This window comes from Seriola aureovittata, chromosome 1 (assembly GCF_021018895.1).
Source record: "Seriola aureovittata isolate HTS-2021-v1 ecotype China chromosome 1, ASM2101889v1, whole genome shotgun sequence".
Lineage (NCBI taxonomy): Eukaryota > Metazoa > Chordata > Actinopteri > Carangiformes > Carangidae > Seriola > Seriola aureovittata.
Genome location: NC_079364.1, coordinates 23,785,858 through 23,807,047, shown reverse-complemented (window position 1 = coordinate 23,807,047; position 21,190 = coordinate 23,785,858). Strand labels below are relative to the sequence as shown.

Genomic DNA, 21,190 nt, shown 5'->3' with positions numbered 1-21,190 from the left:
TGAATATTAATTCACTTCAAGAAAGTTAATTTAGTCACTAGTGTAAGTATTACATTCTAATTAAAACAATGTGTATTTTTCAACAGCGAGAAACTGCGATCACACAGGGAAACCTGCTTGATCAAAACTTTGCCAATAAATCTATTTTTGTTCTTCATTTTTATTGGTGAAGCAACACAAACACATGACAAGTGATTTAACACAGACAGATGTTACATGACATCACACACATAAATACATAGAATACTACAGTCGGACAAACATTACATTGAATTGAACAGAGACTAGGATGAACTGAGATGATGCAAGAATATGAAAGAAAGAAAATACATACACATACACAAACAGATGCACACACACACACACAAACACACACACACACACACACACACACACACACACACACAAAACACACAGATGTATACAAACATACACACAAACACACACATAATAAAAATATACAGTATGCACATGCACACACACACACACACACACACACACATATATATAAAAATAAACACATACAGTATATATACACACACAGCTAAAACTACATTAATCAGACAGGACAGGAAGAGGAGGAAATGATTTTGTTATGTAACAACAGTACTAATAGTGATTAGACAAGACTTATATAGCAAGACTGTGTGGTAGACAGCAGGGGGAAAAAGGAGTATAAAGAGGAAAAGAAAAAAAGGAGCGAGAGCAGAGGAGAAAAAATGTGTTTGTCTATTGTGTGGGTGTTTGTGAATGCATGTTTGGGCGCCTATAAATCTATTAAATCTAGGAAGCTTTTATTGCACCATGTCGACATCTTTCAATGTTTCACTGCCGACCCCACAAAAGTCCAAACACTGCCCTATTGACACCTCCATTGCCATGTATATTGACAAGCCATCAGTTAGGGAACCATTGCTCAAGGGTTTAATATATGTTGATTTACTGGTATGCTGATTAGAGGAGCATTCACTGATGTTAGATCAGTCCCTATTGAGGTTTAGTGGTGGGGCCCACTAAACCTGACAATAAGTCTGATTCCTGCGGAGCTATACTCTTTGTGACACATTAAGTTAACATGAGGCCGTCAGCTGCGGGTGATTCACAGTCACACATCAGGTGTGACACAGTCCGCTTCCGTAAGCAAATAAAAGAGAACTCTATTATGAGTCAGGCTTTAACAGAGGCTCTACTCCGGCAGCTGTTAACAATGCAGCGAAATTAAAGCACAGCATGAGTGCTCACTGGAAACTGTCAATATGCAGCCAATATTGGATAAGGGCCGTCTGTCCTATTCAGGAAATCAATGTTCCATGCATAGCCTCACTGTCTCTCTCCTTTCACAGCAGGTACAGATGTCAAGAGCTCCAAATAAATAAAAACAACCAGCAAATTGAATAAAAGTGGGCAAATGTAGCAGATAAATATATTTGATTTATGGTTTAAAATGACAGATATGCAAGGCAATCCTTTCCTAGGATGCTAAAGGGTTTTAGTACAGTAATTACTGAAGTTGACGGTTGAGATAAGACAGGGTATAATCTGATCTGAACAGGCAGGAGGACACGGCGCAGGAGCAGCACTTACCACCATCTTATTTTTGGACACCCAGCAGTCGGCGGGGAAGTCCTGCAGCATGGGCACCAGGAACTGCAAGCAGCCATCCCAGTGACACAGCAGCAGCATCATGCCAATCAGGTTGACTATCCTCACCATGGCGCTGGCCAGGTCATAGGTCATGTGGAAGATCTGAGGGGTGGGAGAGAGAGGAATCAGGTTAGGGTAGGATGACTCAACACGCTGATAGTGAAATCCCTGAAATCTCTCTAGATTGAAAAGTACACACACACGTCCTCAAGGGAGATTGTCCTCCTCCACAAGCAGTACAATGACTTCTGGATCTCTTCTTTGATCACGTCATACACAGGGTTTGTGGTTTAGGAATTAGATGACAATGTACTATCTGCCTGTGGAAACCACAGCTTATAACACTGCACATAGATGAGCTGCTGGATGCAGATGTTGCCGTTCTGAGAACAATTCACTGGGGACGGTCGGCAGACTGCGACCAGAGTTTTACCTTCCCTGCTGCTGAATCGCTCTTATCAACAGCCTCAATACACACACACAATAATGGTACAAGGGTAGAGGTGGCTGAGCTCCTGGGGTGAGAGTGTTCGCAGGCAGGGTTTGTTAATCCTAATGATAAATATACTCATAAGGCGCTGCAGGACTTCTGGGCTGGTGTAGATTTTAATGGCCTCAACCATTCAAAGCCTCTTAATCCCAATGAAGACCACGGTGTACACTGCTAATCGCTCCACTCCTTATTAAAATCCACTCAGTGCCTTTTAAGAGGGCACGTTCCATCTTCACTTTGTTGTTCAGCAGTAGGTGATGATGAGGAGGAAGATAAAGACATCATCATATTTGCCGCCCCAAAGTTTAATCTTTAGTGCTTGTTCCTGAAGCGCCGGGGTTGTTTATTTTTCAATTTCTATCTGAATGCATATGACTGTGAGTGTGTGTTTTTTCGGTGTGCGTGTTAAGAGAGAAGCTGGCAGGGATCAGCGTTGTGTTTGTCTGGGACAGTGTGGGCGCTGCTGCACCATCAAATCACATCAATTTAGCTCCGTCAACAGGCTGACATGAAGCCAGAGGTATGCTTAGGAAAATGTGCCCTGGCGAGGAGCGGAGCCAGGCTGTCTCGGAGTGGATGGAGACGTCCCCGCTCACGCACTCTCCATCCGTCTGTCCACACACACAGATACACAGGGAATCTCAGCGTGCCTCTTGCCTACTCTGTCCCTTTCCCTCTTCCTTTGTGCTCTTGTTCAAAATGTTTAGCCTTGGGCACTTTTACGTCACCTAAGCTGAATCATCCGCCCAGCTGCACCTTTTTTTTTTTTATTTTTTATTTTTTTTTTTTTTTATTTGCTCAACCCACCGAATGCTGTCGTTTTTCTACACCTCCCTTCACAGCTGCACTTCAAATGTGAGCTATTGTTTGTTTTTTTAGGAGCCAGCCTTTCCTTTAAACACCGTGATAAATAAGTTATGTTATCTAATATGCAATGTTGTGTGATGTCAAATTTCTTGTTGGAGCCGTAATGGCGTTCCGTAACATTAAAGTGTTAAATTCACTCTGTGGCAAATGAATAAATCATGAGGTATCCCTTTCCATCTCCCACACTGAGCCTGATATATTTTTCATTTGTGAAATCGTATTTCCAGACAGGAAAGGGAAGCTATTTAAAACCAAGGCTGCTTTTAAAACTATGAAAAACTTGCCAAGCAATTTATGAACTTAAATACAACAATTCCTGGGACATTAAGGATAAACAGAGATGTAAAGCATACCAACACACAGTGTATTATTTACATTTTGAATTGTCATTTTTATAATTAGTTGTTTGAGTTTCTGACTTGATTGCCATTGGAATATTACATTTACCCTCAGGCTATCTGCAAAAGGAAGCTGCACATTTTGTCGAAGGGGAAGAACAAAACTGAACTGTGGAAGCAGATATTTAGCTTCAAAGGAAGTGAGATATAGATGATAAATATTGAAATTAATTATTTTTTTTCCAAATTTTTATTTTTATTTTCATCTTGTTCTGATAAAGGAAAAAAATTGGTATTAAAGGGGTATTCCACCAATTTCAGACATCAAAGAGGGGGTGAAAAAATTAATTCACATAAGAACTAGGGTTGAACGATATAAAATTAATTTAAAAAAAAAATCATATTGCAATTATTTCGACAGATATTGTGATTGCAATATGAGTCACAATTATAGTGGGAGCGGTAATTTTTGCTTTTAACTGTCACTGAAAAAAAAACAAAAACATTATGTTAATGTGCTTTTTGCTGTGGTCCGTACCAAACAGCATGTTACTTACATCTGGAGAATATGATTTCTAGACCAGGGCATCTCTATAGCATCACAATCCTTCATTTATGATATGTTGTGACACATTTTACCGTTATCAAAAAATTGCAGCTCCTAAGATTTGGACTTCATAATAATGCAATTCTGAAAATATTTCAATACATTTTTGTGCCTTTATACGAACCATGAAACTCATGTTTTATGATTCTGCAGATTCACTTCATGAATGGCAAAAATCAGTTTTTGCACTAATGTTAGTTAATAATGTTATGTTGACAGAATTGGTTTTAAATCGAGAATCGACTCCATCAAATCTTTACATCAAGAATCTGAGTAGTACTTAGTATGTGAAAATGGTGAAACGTCATTTTACCTTGGGCTTGGAGACATTTTTAAAAATGTTATAATCTGGGGATATGGGGTTTGAAAGACCTAGGCATTTAACAATGAAAGACATTATTAGGCTGCGTTATGGGAAATGTAGGATTAAGCATTTTAAGAGCATGTAGAAACTACAAGTCAGGATATCAGAGCCTCTGCTGCATTCCTTTTCTTTTAATCAGTTTCTTGTGAGTGTCCCTCCCTCCCTTACAGAGGTAGTACCCCTTTAATCACTATATTTAAAAGCAGCATTAATACTAGGGCTGAACAATACAAAAAAAAAACTCATATCGCAATTATTTTGGCAGATATTGCGTTTGCGATTAGTCATGATTTCAGTGGGAATGATTGTTTTTGCATTTTAATTTTCACTGAGAAAAAAATTTAAAACGATGATGTGATTTTTGTTGTTCCCTTACATCTGGAGAATATGATTTGTAGACTTTGTAGCACCACAACGTTTATGATGCTAACAATGCACAACAATTTTGTGACACATTTTACCTTATCATCATATATCAAAAAAATTACAGCTCCTGCGATTTGGATAGTGCACTTGGCCATATTGCGATTTCGATTATATTTCGATTAATTGTGCAGCCCTAATTAATACCATTGGGTTTCATGAGGGGTGTTACCTTTATCATCCAAAATTGTGCACAGCATTGACCCATCTTTGGTCATAACATTTAGTGTGAAAAATGAAATGGTCTACTGTCTTTAGTGCACCTGCCACTGTCTCTTTGCATTGTGTGGGCTGTCCTTCAGCATGGCAATATACTGAAAACTAACAAATTTTCTCCAGTGTCAGTATATTTCATTTCTGAAGAAGGATAAATCCTTTTCAGTATCATATAGAGCAACCTGAATGACTCATTACAGTTCAACAATAACTCCTGCTACATTCCTACCATAGAAGTGCCCTCAAAAGACCTCTGGCACTTAACCACTGTGTAGAGAATAAAGCCTATGAGAACTGTCAGGGGTAATGCCATGCAAATCTCCGGTTTGTAACCCAAACTGTACTGTCACTAGAGGAAGGTGATTCCCCTATCTCAATTCACAGCTGTAATCAATTCAAATACACCCATGCCAAGCACGAACAGACTTTCCAGTTACCAAAAATTGTTCCCAAGATTGTTTCGGTTCGTAGGTTGTTAAAGGATCATTATTCTGAGGCAAGGGAAGGATGTCTCTGTATCTCTTCTCCATCTCTTTTAATTTCTTTATTCTTGTATATTTGAAGATGACGCTCTGTGTAATATAACAAAGCGATATGTACTGTAAACATGCACACATACAGTATTTAATAAAGACACACATGCATACACACATTGTTTGCACTCACAGCATTCCACAACCTGGCTTGTTAAATGGAGGATGATGGATTGCTGACCACTTTCTTTTAATTGATAGGGCCACAGAGTGAGGCTGGCTGTATTAGCATCAGAATAAACAAGAGAGCTTTGATTGATGAGGGCACAGAGACGCAACACAACAGCGTCTTTACGGGGTCTCGTTGTTACTCACACTACCCTCATTAGACCTCTCGATATGAGAGGCCATGCCGATATCTGCTTGCCTTTTCTTAAGACCAAAATCATGGGTCAGGTCACATCACCTATGGTAAGTCAACATCAATACAGTGCTTTCACAAGTGTAACTAATGAAATGGCAATTACATGGTTGCAAGCACTTTGAAGTGGGGGCTGTAATTGTGTGGGAAAAGCCACTTTAACCACAATCAAAGGGAAATCAAAATAAAAAAAAAGGAAATCAAACACTGACAATTAAACTACTTGTATTACTAAACTGCTGCTGGAAATACTAATCTTGTAAACTATAGCTACTACTGCTGCTTCCAGCACTGCTTTTTAGATACCAGTAAACCTGGTATCCAAACACACAGTGAGGCAGAAACTGTTGTATATGAAAATGTAAATACGAACTGACTTGTGCCATACTACTTCTAATATTCTTTCAATATGACGACTACAAATGGAGATAGACCAAACTTATTCACAATGCTCTGCAGATAAATAAAACTAATGAATAAAGATCAGTGTGCACGACAGGCGACAAAAACATTATTACGTGCTTAAGTAATAAAATAACTGTATCCTTGAGAGGCACCGATAAGGCCCAGAGAGAGAGAGAGAGAGAGAGAGAGAGAGAGAGAGAGAGAGAGAAGAAAGCTGCCAAGTCATCTCACACAGATGGTGTGAGAAGAGTATGATCCAGGTGAGAGAATAGATGCATGGAGGTGATGGTAGCTGCCCAAACAGTCAGTGTAATACTATACCGAGGCATCTGGCATTTGCTGCTAGCACTGCTAATGATGATGAATGTTTTGGGACACATAAGAGAAAACAAAAAAAGGCTTCACTCACATTGTTTTTCCTGATTCCATTTTGCTGACTGAACCTGTCCACCACAGGCCTTCACCCCTAACCCTCCCCTTCACTATCACTGCTATGCTGCCATGTGGTACGCTTTATTAAAAAATGATGCTTCATTTACTTTAATTTGTTTTGAATAATTCACGTAATGATTACGTTTGAGTGTAAAGGCTACACTCTACAGCAGTTATTTAATTATCAACACGGTGGACATTTCATTTTATCATACAGTTTTGGTTGCAGCAAATCAGCTCTCCAATTGAATAATTTATTATTGTATTTAATGCACTACTAAATAATTTAATTTGAGTAAATTCTGGTTTTGAGGAAACCATACCCGTACACATTGGAGCTCAGTGTGTTGATTTATTGTCATTGGTTTGTATTAAGAAGATATGGTTTTAAATATAAATATGAAAGCACAAGACCAATCTTACTGATCAGGTAAAAATACATAATAAAAATATTTTTAATTAACAGCTGCTACATATTAGAAAATCATTTTAAAAAATGTATGTTATGTTTAAGTTATGGATGAGCTGATTATGTCACTGTCATCTACCTTTTCTCTGACAATAGCGATAATTTTGCATGTACTAAGCACCAGGTAGTGTATGTCATATGTTCAGTACATTTACTGTGTTAATTGCCACATGCTGCAACTTCATGTGTTGGAGCGAGACATGATTTCCTGTGATAAGTAATGAAGTTCATCAACTAAAGCATTCCATGCGTGTTATTTTTAATCATCGAACATGATGGCAGATTCTAGGAGCAGACTGTGGGCAGGGGTTAGATTTCTCACTATAAATGCCTAGACCAAAATGTCATGCTCATGCATGCTGTCACGGTGGACGAAAGCACATGTGGAGAATGAGAAATAGGCCTGGGAGTGGACCACAGGGAACACCCTTCCATCATCTGTCTAAACAGGCCTGGAGGGCTCGGATCACAAAAACCACTCTAACTATGCTCCCTACCAAGATGCGCCATTGGGTTTGTGCAGGATTACACATTTTTGTGTAATAGTTTTTAAAGCAAATCCACTGCGGGTATTCATATCGCACAAGGCTCATTCAGTGTTGAGGACCTGTCACTGTTGCTGGCAAGCCTCATTGTGCACTCAATAATAGCCCATTAAATCTATTCTTCCTGCTTTTCTTATCTCTGAAAGACCAGTCCTTGGCCAAGGTAATGGGTCAGTGGGGGGTTGGGGGAGGCTGATTAGTTGATTTAACTTATTTAAATATTTTTGTATAGATTTACTGGGTGGAAATGAAAGGCACTTCAATCATTTTCTGGATCCACAGGGCGGCCACATGGCTGACTTTGATCAAAGAACCTGAGCATTTAACTGACATATCGTTTTGTTTCTCCTTAACTGCAGTGCACAGCCACTTAGGTGAGCTGAGCCATAAATCTTAACAATCCAAGACATGCCAATATTAATAGATATAGACATTCTGCCACTTCTAATAAATGGACACAGGTGAGGTGGCACAGCTCCTAAAGTTATTTGACTACACACCTTACTATAAAATCTTTGTTTTTTAAAATTCCCTACCCCCTCAGTAACGGCCTCAGCTCTCGTCTCATCTCCATCCACGCTAAAGGCAACGTGTACAGGGTCGGCCAGTCGAGACGGTTATGTTATAGGCATCAGGCATGATGAGAGGAAGCCCTCAGAGCTTAGTCATTAGTGCACTGCCTTGAATCTGATTTAACAGGATGACTAATCTCATCCAAGTCACTGGTTCGTCAACAGGAGACAACTCCAATGAGGAGAATATCCGGTCACAGACTTATTTTTATCCCGATGAAAAGTGACAAGAGGAAGCTGACAAGAGGGAGACAGGGGAGGCACCATAATCTGCTGTGTGTATATGTGTGTGTGTGTGTGTGTGTGTGTGTGTGTTTGTGATGGAGATCTGCACACCATGTTGAATGTCATTATGCATGACAGTGTTATCACTGGAATATAGCCACCACCGCCAAAACCTCCTTGTTTGTTAACAACATTCTGTCAACATGGCGGTTGTAAAAACACCTTTAATTCTGAAGTATTTGTATAGGAAATGGAGGCAATCAGAGCTAATTTATGACAGCTGTGATAAAAAGGACATACACACGAGAGATTTCACGAGCTGGTGGGGGATCAGGGCATTGCTTCAGTTATGCAAAAGGATACTGATGGTGTTAGTGGTGTTATGATTAGAGTCTTTGAGGAGGTGAAGATGATACAATTTCAGCAAACAGATGTCACTTTGCTTGCTAAAACCATTTTGTGCTTTGTATTTTAATGTGTCTTTTCTTTTTCCACTCCTAGACTGTGAGCATGTTAGACTGTGAGTGGCAGAGACGCACTGATAACAACAGATTTCACACTGTTTCACAGGGCGGTGGGATAATGTAAATGTTATTAGTATACAAAATGGATTAGTGGCAAATCATTGTAGATTTTCGCTGGAGATGTAAAGCTCTGGAGAAAAATTAAAGACACCAGCATCTCTACATGTATGGCAGAAACACAGAAACACCTCATTCTACTTAGTGGGGCACTGATTAGGTGATCACATGAACCAAATCTTATTTAATGGGAATATCACCTCTATACTCCTGCAATAGGACCAGCTGGATGGCAAAAACAGTGCTAGTACTGCCTCAAAAAATAACTACTGACCATACCAAACCAGTTGAAAAGAGAGGTGAGGCAGAGAAGGGTTCACTGGCTTTACTGGCAGAGGGATATAGTGAGCATCAGGTTGCTTCCATCCTGAAAATTTCAAAGACAGTGGTTCATGAGTACAAGGTCAAGCAGCAGACACTGGAAACAAAAAAGCTACAGACTGACGGAGGGTACGGATGACCGCCAACTCATTCGAATGTCGCTCAACAACCGTAGCATGACATCAAGTGACCTACAAAAAGAGTGGCAAATGGCAGCTGGGGCTAAGTGCACAGCGAGGACGGTTTGAAACAGGTTGAAGGGGCTGAAGTCGTGCAAAGCTAGAACGAGGAACAAGGCTGAAGTTTGGACCGTAGAGGACTGCGATAAGGTAAGCTTCTATGATCCAATTGTCGAAGACCTGGAGAGACCTATGAGGATAAGAGATGATCTGGGGGTGCTTCAGCAAGGGTGTAATTGTCTTCATGATGGACACATGAATTAAGCAATGTCTAAGGTCATCCTCAAAGAAAACTTGCTCTGACAATGACACCAACTCTGAGGATTGTTTTGTCCAGTAGGACAGTGCTCCATGCCACACAGCCAGGTCAATCAGGATATGGATGGAGAACCACCAGATCAAGACCCTTTCATGGCCAGTCTGATCTCCAGAACTGAACCCCATTGAAAACCTCTGGAATATGAAGATGGATGCTCACAAGCCATCAAACAAAGCCAAGCTGCTTGAATCTTTGCGCCAGGAGTGGCATAAAGACACCCAACAGTAATGTGAAAGACTGCATGACAAGACGTATGAAAGCTGTGATGGAAAATAAAGGTTATTACACCAAATATTGATTTCTGAATGCCTCCTAAGCTAAAACATTAGTATTGTGTTGTTTAAAAATGAATATGAACTTGATTTCTTTGCATTGTTTGCGGTCTGAAAACACCTTTTCTGCAAATAAATGCTCTAAAAGACTTTGTTAGAAATGATGTCAGTAGTTTATAGAATAAAACAAAAATGTTCATTGTACTTAATATTTATATACATAGTAAAACCAGAGAAATATATATCATTTTGCAGTAGTCTCTTAATTTTTTTTCCCGAATAGCCACCATGTGTAATATGGATTTTATACAGTACTGACATGTAAATCGCATAAGATTGTCAATCCCCCGTAGATACTGTATGATAGTAAGGATGGAAATACTGTGATCCTACATGACAGAGAATACTGGAAACAACTTGCCATTTCGACTTTTGGCACTTAAATGGTACAATATAAAGATATTTATACTAACAGTAATTGTCATCATAACACCATGTCATTGAGCTGCAGTATATAGTGCACGGTGGCATTTCACAGAAGACTCCATCTCTGCTTTAACCCACAAACTCCACCTCCTGTTCTCTCCTGGGAAGCCCCATTGGAGCAGTTTAGGGGTCAAGAATCACGCTCAAGGACACTTCGACAGTTTGTGGTTATGTGCCACCATGTCTGGGCTCCAGGCTACTAGCACGATATGCTCTTCTAAGGACACGCTATTATAGTCCATGTTAACAAACCAGGCAAAAGCATGCTTACTTTAACACACAGGAAAACACAAGTGACATACATATACAGCAATGAATAGACATGTACTGCATACTGATTGCATATGTATGTACAAATGTGCATTTCAGATTATGGTCTACTTCCTTGACCTGTCACATAATTTCATAAAACCGAAGGTAACGGAGCTCTGAAAATAACATTTTATTATTTATACGTCCATGTCCTCACTTCACTTACAAAATACTGACGCTATGACTGAAGATGACACTATGTGTGAGAGTTAGTTAACTGTCTTATGAAACAGATTTATGACTTGTTCGACCGGCCTATTGCTGCGAGAGTGCAGGTCACAGCAGTACAATTCTTTTTGAGTGAGGATGTGAAACAGTGAATGGTTGATTTAGTAACCTTTTGAAAAAAGTTTCTATACATAATTTGTCCAGAGGTACTCTGTTCAGTATGCCACTCTGATTTTATGAATCTATTTTCCTTAGTCACTTCACCTATAATACATTTGAGCTCTGCTTTTGTTATAATTTGCTTCTCCATCTCTTTGGTGCATCTGATAATGTTTTATTCCTTTGTCTTGTCTCGAATTCCTCAAAAGCTTTACTCACTGCAGCGAGTACATGAGAAAAGACCATTATCCTAAAAGTTGTTCCCAAAACTATCACCCTACGAGGCATTAAACCAGGCGGTTTAGTTCGCTGAGCTGTATTCAACGCCTCCCAGCCGAAGTGTCCTTTGTGTGACTTCTTACTGAGGAGGAGATGAAGCTCAAACAATAACAAACCAAATGAATTTGTGCAGGACTATTTATGGATTGCAGATACTTGTGAAATATGAGTAAAATAAATCGGCTTTGCCTTTTTGGAGGACATTGGGGCATCACAGGTCGGCAGATTCCGCCATGTCAGAGAACTGCATCTCATTGCGGCGCCATATTTAGAGTGGCAAGCAAAGCGGAATGGCATTCAGTGATGGTACGGGGGGGCTAAAAATGTCATGGATCACAAGGATCCTGGCTTAATTCTGTGAGAGCCAGAAAACCAGTTTTGTTTGGTAGGTCAGTCTAGATATACAGCAAAGTATAAAACTGTGACCACAGAATTACTATTTTTTTTTCCCTCTCTGAATTTCTCTCCAAAGCTCAATACGCAGGTGAATAGATTGACTAAGGTCAATGTGAATGTTGCCACAATATTCAAATGGCTATAAGATACACACACATTGTCTGAAGTGTACCTGTCAATAGTAAAAGTCAAAAAGTCAGTCAGGTGGTGAGATCTGGGCGACAAGTTATTCTGCAGTGACAGATGACATTTCTGTGAGGTTGCATCTGGAGTACTCTGGCGCTGAGGCAAAGCTGGCCTTTCACTCTGTCTGCCTAACTAGCATTCATCAGCAAGCCCTTACAAACACACACACTCACTCACACACACACACACACACACACACACACACACACACACACACACACACACAACCCACATAGGCATAAAACACGTAAATGGCAGCTGGCTGTCCCCTCTCTTTGTCGTACTGTTTCAGCATTTTTGGGTGTTTTTTTTTTTTAGATGCTGTTGTCATCATTGTCCTGCAATGTCCTTGCAAGTTTTTTTTTTTTTTTTTAATGACATTAATAGGAATTTGTGTTTTTCTTCTTTTTGTTTTTCTCCCATCCTACTCTTTTCCTTTATTTCTAAGCTTTAGTGCTGGTCTGGGGTGGTGGTCAATAACAATGAGACAAACAGCCCATGGCTATAATCTAGTTCAGCTAGTTCCTTCCTTTTTTTCCTCCTCCACAGATGCCTTCTCTCTCCTCTCCTTCCTTTGTTGCCTTATTGCAGGCTCAACATGTGACAGCTCACTGTCAGTGTGTCCACTCTATTCAAATGAAAGTTGGCCTGAACTACATGTATCCCTGCCTACATTTTGGGCTCAGAGGTGGAGCAGCAGGCATGCATGGCGGCACAGCGCGGCAAAGGGATTCTCCCCCAGTGATTTATTTGAACTTTTCCTCTCTTTGAAATGGCATCACAGAGGCCCTGCATGATTAATGTCACCACACTTATATACACTGTTCTGCCCAGAGTGCCAGCTGAATATCTGAAAACCAGGAACTTTTCTGAATGCCCGTGGGCAGATCTGGGGCTACTGTGGTTTGATTGGCAATCAGCTCACTATTCAACCTTTCCGGTTGCCCATGTAATATCATGCACTCAGGTGAACACACCCACCAACTAACGAAGCAGCGCTGCATTTTGACAACATTGTGCAAACAGGCTAATTAATGAATACCAGTACATTGTTGTTAGCATGTATTCTCGTGGCTCTGATGACAATTCGATTTGAAACCAGGGAAACACTCAACATAAAAATAAAATTACTATCTACTGTTACCATGACCCTGAACAACCCACTGTATATTTTCTAAAATAGTCTAATTTGAAGCACAAGCTAAACCAAGACCCTTATTTCAGATTTTTTTTATTTTATTTTTTTTATTTAATTCATTGTTCCATAAACATGATCATTTTCAAGTTTATTTGTATTTGTATGTAAGACAACAAAAAAAATTATATGTACTTGTATGCATTTCATAAATGATTTTAAACAAACCAGTAATACCATAAAGAAAGATATGTATCAAGAGACTCACACTGAAATGAAACTGAAATGATTGTTTGGTTGACTGTGTGGATGTTTTGATGAAGACAAACAGAATTGTTCATCAGTAATATTGAAGCTAAATGAAGCTTCTTGAGATGAAATTACAGCAAAATTCAATTAATATTTAATAATGAATTTTTCTATTTATTGTCCTGGAGTTGGTCTACTCTGAGTGCTTAAAGTTTTGGGAATCCATTTTATGTAAACTGGAACAACTTTCAAATGTTTTTATACTCTAATAATGTGTGTGTTCTCATTAAATAACAACTACCAAAGCTGAGATCCAATTACAAAATGTAAGTATAAATGTAAGTATACTATTAAAGATATAATTCAAAATCTATAATAGCGACAGTGTCCCATACCAATTTATTTCTTTGGAATAAAATGAAAAAGTAATTTTTGTGATCATGTGGAATATTCAATATATGGACACAAAAAAATCATTTCTGGGTAATAAATACACTAGGAAATTCAATACAGTGGGGACCAGTAACATTTCAGTGTGTCATGAGATGTACGAACTGCTTACATTAAGTGCAAGACTCATCTGTTAAATTGTTTCTGGTTCTGGAGGTACACAATCTGACTGGTAAGGAAAATATTGCTTTAATCCCTGACACTAATAACAGCATGTACTGCAGCAATGCAGAGCTGCTGCTATAACATCTGTATTATGACCATGCACACTGATTCTGCCAAAGTACTCTTCATCGAGACATTAAACCCTGCCTAAGAGAAATACAAGCATGTAGAGGGCTTTTGGTTATTTTTAGGGAGGATATGCGGAATGACAAACAGTAGTTTAATATGAAAGCACTGAGCCTCCAAGAAGCAGTCCTACTCCTGGGTTTGATTTATTAAATTATCCAGTGTTTTCTCTTATTCTGTGACTGGACAACATACATAACAAAACTCTTGTGTGTCTGTCTGCTCCCCTCAGCCTGAAAACATTACTTCCTATAATCTCACAACCAACCAGTGTAGCTCTGACTGTCCCGTATTATTCTCTAGTGGAGTGTCCCCTTGTTGACTCCACACTGAGTCTCTGATTCTCCACTTTGCACCTTTTACCACTGAGACTAAACAACAAGCTCCATCCACTGAGAGCAATGGGAACTTTTCTAATTATTGCCGCAATTATAATCATGGTTGTATTGCAGCGAAGCCTCTCTGGGCTCTGTGGTCCCACTGCTAGCTGGATGGGCGCACAGAGAGAAAACAGTAATAACATCCCAGCTTCATCAACTTATTGGTGACTGGGGTACAGGAAAAGAGCCTCTTCACTCCTTTCAAGGGTGGATGTAATCAGAAGCAGCATCTATCTATATTTCCTTTTTAGGGGAAAGGGGAAAATACAGAGTTCTGCGAACATTCTTGCGGTATCTCCAAGGGATGGGAATACCATTGAGATTATAATTGGATTTAGGTGTGAAGTGAAACCCTATGTGTTTGATTAGCTTCATCAAACAGTAGGCTATCCCTGTACGACTGTCAATCATTGTGATTTCCTTGGTATTTCCTCTGTCTCTGCATCACTGATTTTTTTGTCTCCATTGTCGACATCCAGGGGATCCACTTTGCCAAAGACAAATCAAAACAGCACTCATCAAAAATGTCATACACGAAAGTGGGCACCATTCAGCACAACTTTAAGTTATCGGCTTTAACATACAGTATTACACGCTCAGGTGTACTTTCTTACCTCTTCCCACTGGTGGATGTAGCGAATGAGTCTCGAGAGACGCAGGAGTCGCAGCAGGCTGAGGATCTTGGTGAAGCGGACAATCCGCAAGGCGCGCGCAGTCTTATAGAAATCTGAGTCGATGCGCGTCTCCACGATGAGGAAGATGTAGTCCACAGGGATGGAGGAGATGAAGTCCACCACAAACCAGCTCCGCAAGTACTTAATCTTGATCTGTTGCGGATCTAGAATGATCTCTGTGTTGTCCTCCTTGACGATACCCGTCCTGAAGTTCAGGACCAGGTCCATGAGGAAGAAAGTGTCAGAGACCACATTGAACACGATCCAGGGGGGCGTGTGCTCATCTTTGAAGAACGTGATGCCCACGGGGATGATGATGAGGTTTCCCACCATCAGCAGCAGCATGGTCAAGTCCCAGTAAAACCTTGTAAGAAAGAAATGGAGAAAGGCAGAAACGGGATGATCAAAGAGAGAACACACAAGTCAAAAGATAACCAAATTCTTCAACTAACCAACAACTGGTAATGTTTTGCACAGTTATAGGGTGACAGGTGTTGTTCTACACTTAGAGCATCTTCTCACACACACTGTATAACAAACACATTCCCAAACAATCATGTGACCTTTTACCAAAGGCCTTGAAAATAATGTGTGCTAAAAACTGTACAATCCTCTTTGTTCATAGCATACAGTGTCTATGTCTATCACAATCATCCAGCAAGTTGAAATTAATTTGCTATAAGTAATAAATTATGCATACAAAAAGAAATTAAAAGGAATTCATTTGTAAATATCAATAGAGCAATGTCTTAACAATTGTGGCATTATGAGTAACACCTATACTGTAGTGTTCGATGTAATAGGCTTGCTTATTTGTTAATTTGTAATATTTTGTTGTGATTGTTGTAAAATCAGAAATTTTTGTGTAACTTTTTTTTTTTTTTTTTAACATTGAAGTATCAATAAATTATACAGATAAACTATACAGTATATGACACAGTGATGCCATATATATGTTAAATTATTTATTTTTGTTCACATTTTTGGTCATATTCTTTTTTGTATTTGTCAACATAGTGTAACAGATGACATATTTGAGACAAGCATACATAAACTTAACTCAAATCCCCTCTGATGTTATTAATGTATGATTTCCTTGATGGGGATCTATAAATATTAACCTTTTCTCATCTTTTGAAAGTGACTTGACATTTTTTATGAAACACCAACCCACACACACACAGTACAACAGCCTGACCACTGAGGAAGTATGTACAGTAAATTGTTAATTTATCTAACACCAGATTTACGCAACAGATATGTAATTAAATCCTCTCTGTGGTACATCCCTGGCCTATTTTAACCTTAGGTACCTTTGGGTGTTGTGCAGTGTGGTGGAAGCAAGCGTATACACACACACGGCGTAATAATGGTGTAATAACCTAAACATATGTAACCTCCTCACCATGCCAGTAGACAGCTTGACATGCAAGCTATTTGTGTTTGACCCATAAATCACAACTCAAAGGTCAATGAGGGTTAACTGTTAATTACAGACTGTCCTGTGACCTCGTCCATCTTCCAGGCCTGAGAGTTTGGATATAAATTGCACTCTCTGTGCACTCTTGCTTGGTAATTGAATCCAGATTGGGTCTTTTGTGGTAAGGGTGATGTATCCTGGCTACTCCATAGGTTGCACCATGAGGGCGTTTTGCATCCACTGGACCGTTGAGTTTGGGATGATTTACCCACTCACCTCTAACTGGGCCATAAAGATCTGTCTCTGTGCAAAAAACAATTTCAAGAACAGGACCATAAGAAATAAAGAAGAAAGGATGCTACATACATAACCAGGGCAGGAGATGCATTTTTAGTGTAAGCTAGCCAGAGTCTTGCAGGAAGTAATTACCACTCTTTCACTTCCTTGTCGCAGCTGATGTCTATTGATTTCATAGTTCCTTCACGGTGTGGTGAAGTAAATAACTCATGGGTTTACAGTGAACTGCTGCTCTCCCGGATCACAAGGCCTGATCCAAAAAGACCTATTGTCCAAGTCAAGTCAGGTTGAGCAAAAATCCGTTATTTTTTTTATTAACAGTTTGGTTCATACTATCAACCTCACTGGGCAAAAGCACAGCCAAAAATAACCAGCCATAACTGAGGGTGTCTTCTATTTTTTTTTCTCATGATACTTCCTTTGGGAATTTTGTGTTTTTTTTCCTTGCCTCCCTGTGTTTCCTTTGTTGGATGTACAGTTTATCATTTCGTTGGTGATAAGTTTGATCTGAAATTGCCTTTTCTCTCTAAAGTCCTCTGTGATTAAGAGCTACATATGCTTAAACTTAAAGGGCTTTATCACCAGACCTTGATATCCCCATAGATACTGCTACAATCACTGGTGTTCCCACTGCTATTAAAGAAATCTCATTTTAAACGTTGCAGACTTGGCCACAGCTAATAATACACATTTCTTTAGCTGTGTTCTACTTTCTTTTTTTTTCTCTGAGCATGACTAAATAAAAAACTCCAACAGCCATATTCTCCATGTTACTGTTTGTCATGTTAGCCTCTGGGGATGAGAAGTGTCATTGCCTCAACAACATTCATCTATGGACAGTCTTTACATCACTGAGTAAAAAAATGCTATGGAGCAAATGCTTGGGTTTTAATGTGCTTGGATTACAGTTTACAAGAGCATCTCACACTTACACAAGCACACATAAATATACAGTACATACCAACACACATCTCAGTTTCATGTCTATTGCAGACACATGCAAACACATACATGCACACACACACACACACACTGAGGAAACAGTGACAGTAATTGGAATTCTTCAAAGTAAAAGGGTAGCTACTGTTCCAGCTTGTTGTCAAGTGGAGTTATATTTAGACAGACCTTGCCACCACTGTGTTTGCTCATGTTAAGACTGAAAACCCAAGAGGACAAGAAAAACTTCAAAGGAAGAAATGCAAACATAGGTAATGACATTTGTTCTTCATATTGCCATGTTCCCTAATATAACAAATACTAGATAGCCTGTGCATTTGTATGAGCTACACAACGTATTAATGGGATGTAAGTGGCTCCCAGCACCTGACAGGGTCTACCAGCAATGAACTAAGATAATCGGTTTCTCTCAGTATCTTTAACAGCTGCAAATCCTTGCTTTTGTTTATCTATTTATACTAGTAAAGGACCGTGTTAGGGTCTTTGCATTTCTACAGCTTCTTTACAACAAATTACAAAATAATAAAATACAATATTAATGTGAAATTGACATACAAAAATATATATTATTTATTCAAAAGATTATATGGAATTCCAATTTCAATGTAAAATATGTATGACTTATCAAAAATGGGCTAATTAAGAAAAGATTGTTAGATTAAAAAAATCCCTTTAAGAAAGTATTCAAAAAGCAGAGAGCAATATCCCATGAAACACAATTAAACAGCTAAGAACATGTATGTATGTATACAAGTCTGCAGCAGTGCATGCGGTGAAATGCATACAACACATGTAAAAGCTAGTTGCAATGATATACTGATGAGATTGACAGTCTACAGCCATGCATATGTGAGGCTGAGCCTCTTGCAATAACAATCAAACATGTAGGTTTAGGTATATATCTCATTACCACTAATGGAAACGTTATAGATATTTGGTCATATATGGAAACTTTTACTCAATAAGGCCTTGCGATTGCCATCCGTAGGCTGGTCAATAAAAATAAATTCAATCTGAATTCAACAACTGGGTTTCTCTCAGCACCAAAAAACAAAAAAACAAAAACAAGAACAAGACAAGCCATAGAAGTGGGGGCCAGACAAAGATGTCTGGCTCATAAAACAAAAAATCAAACCTTACAACAAACCCTCAGCCAGCAGTTAGATGATGCCATGTGAATGACAGAGCGAGGAAACAGAGTGAAAAAAATAGAAAAATAGTGCCAGAGGAGAGCTCCTCAACGTCTTCTCAGAAAGAATAACAACACAGAATGCTTTTTAAGACCTCTGAACATCCCCCTGGCATAAAACAGCCACTGCTGCCACCTGTTTGAGCAAGCCTCACTTGTAATAGGAGTGTGGGGATTGGTAAGATTAACAGCAGCAGCTGTATTAATGAAAGGGGAAATGCATGACATGTTACAACACAAAATAGAGAAAAATAAATCCGATAATGGTCATTTTTCACGGTACTATTGGATATTTTTTTCCAATTAAATCAATCTACCGGCTGAAGAAATCCATATGAAGTTTTAGGACATTCCTAGAACAAATACCATTGTTTTGTTTTGTGTTTTGGGAGAAGGAAATAGTTCAGTCAACAGAATTTCAAAGAGTTGTGTAGGAATCCTTTTGTATTCTGTGTATGTTTTCATGTGTACATGCAGACAGTGGCTTTACATGCACGTTTGTGCGTGTGAGAGTTTGTGCATGCATGTGTAGAGTAAACGCTCGTGATTTCTACTTTTCACTTTTGCAGTTGCCTCCTAATGGAGGTCAGGCCACCTAAACATAGCAAGGATCCATTTACTGTGTTTTATTATGCACTGGGACCCTGACATAGAAGAACATTGTTCTATAAATACAGTCGGGCAAGTGCGGGATGTTAGGCGGACATTTCAAAGGCATTAAACAATCCCTTATCACTCCCTGTGTGCATCCCAAATCACAGACTCATGCTGTGTGGTGCTGTATCACCTGTCTTGAAACAAAACAGTGACCTAGCAGTGGTGATATGAAAGCGATACTCTTAGGTGTGGCAGGAGATAGAAAGATATAGTAATCTAAGGTACTATCCATTTCTTTTTCTACTTTTAGTTTTATTGTGTTTTGAGACCAAGTGAACTTCTGTGCCAAATTTGAAGAAATTCCCTCAGGGCATTCCTGACATACCATGCTCACAAGAATGGGAAGAACAGACGGACAACCCAAAAGCATAAAACTGAGGCCTAGAGCAGCAGAGAAACATTGGAAACACTGAGAAAGAGAAACAGCTGAATAGCTCACACCTAACTTGTTATGGTGCTGAGAGTTCACTGTACTGATGAAGGGAGCCCTGACATTCTGCAGTCTGAAGGGACAGAGCCACAGCCATCTCTGCTCTCCAGTGGGGTGACCATAGACAGCAAGAACATGTTGTCACCCCTAGAGTGCATCTGACTACACGATAAGCTTCTCTCATTCTCCTCACCCTGCCAGACAGGCTACCTGAAGGGACTATGAGAGCCAGCACAAACAGCAAGAGATGGACACACACTTAACTTTCAGAGTAGCATTTAAATATTTAAATTAGGGGATATATTGTCATGCATTTACAGGGGATACACAGGGAGTACATGTTTGTATTTGTGCATGCATGTGTGCGAACTTGTTTACATTTCCCTTACAGATATATGTCTGTTTGTTGGCTACCATGCTGGGAGAGTGATGAAATGCAAGCAGATCATCTGTTATGTCAGGTACAACTTTCAGACAGCATTTAACAGCGTCTCCCGTTATTCTGCACCACACTGACTGAATGGGAACAGCAGAGGAACAGTGGGTGCTCCCACAAAAAACTTCCATGAGGGCACCAGCCAACATGGTTCGAATTGTAAATGTGATATGGGCTGATTAAATGATTGAAATTTATCTGTTTTTGCATAAAAAAGCAGTTTCTTTTTTGAATAATTCATTTGCTTTCTCTGTGATGTGCGTGTGAGTGAGTGAGTGAGTGAGTGAGTGAGAGATTGCATTTGCTCCCATTTTCTCTCTGAAGATTAGTTATCAGGGGTCCTGCTCAGAAGTACTGACTCACCATATGCCTGAGAATTATGACTCATGTTAATGTAAATATTAGCAGCAAAAAAACCCTGTCTCATTTTGACCACTTCATTCCAACACACACTTCTCATAAACCACATTTTC

The 21,190-nt window shown here is 39.4% G+C and overlaps 1 protein-coding gene across 1 annotated transcript in view; it reads right to left on the bottom strand.

Moving 5' to 3' along the window:
* Positions 1-21,190, bottom strand: part of hcn4 (hyperpolarization activated cyclic nucleotide-gated potassium channel 4) — a 68,216-nt gene that overhangs the window by 32,205 nt on the left and 14,821 nt on the right. Inside the window, exons 2-3 of the mRNA XM_056373438.1 lie at positions 15,272-15,695; positions 1,585-1,746 (exon numbers count right to left, since the gene is read on the bottom strand). Of these exons, the coding sequence (XP_056229413.1) occupies positions 1,585-1,746; positions 15,272-15,695 (586 nt within the window). The remainder of the gene's footprint in view (positions 1-1,584; positions 1,747-15,271; positions 15,696-21,190) is intronic.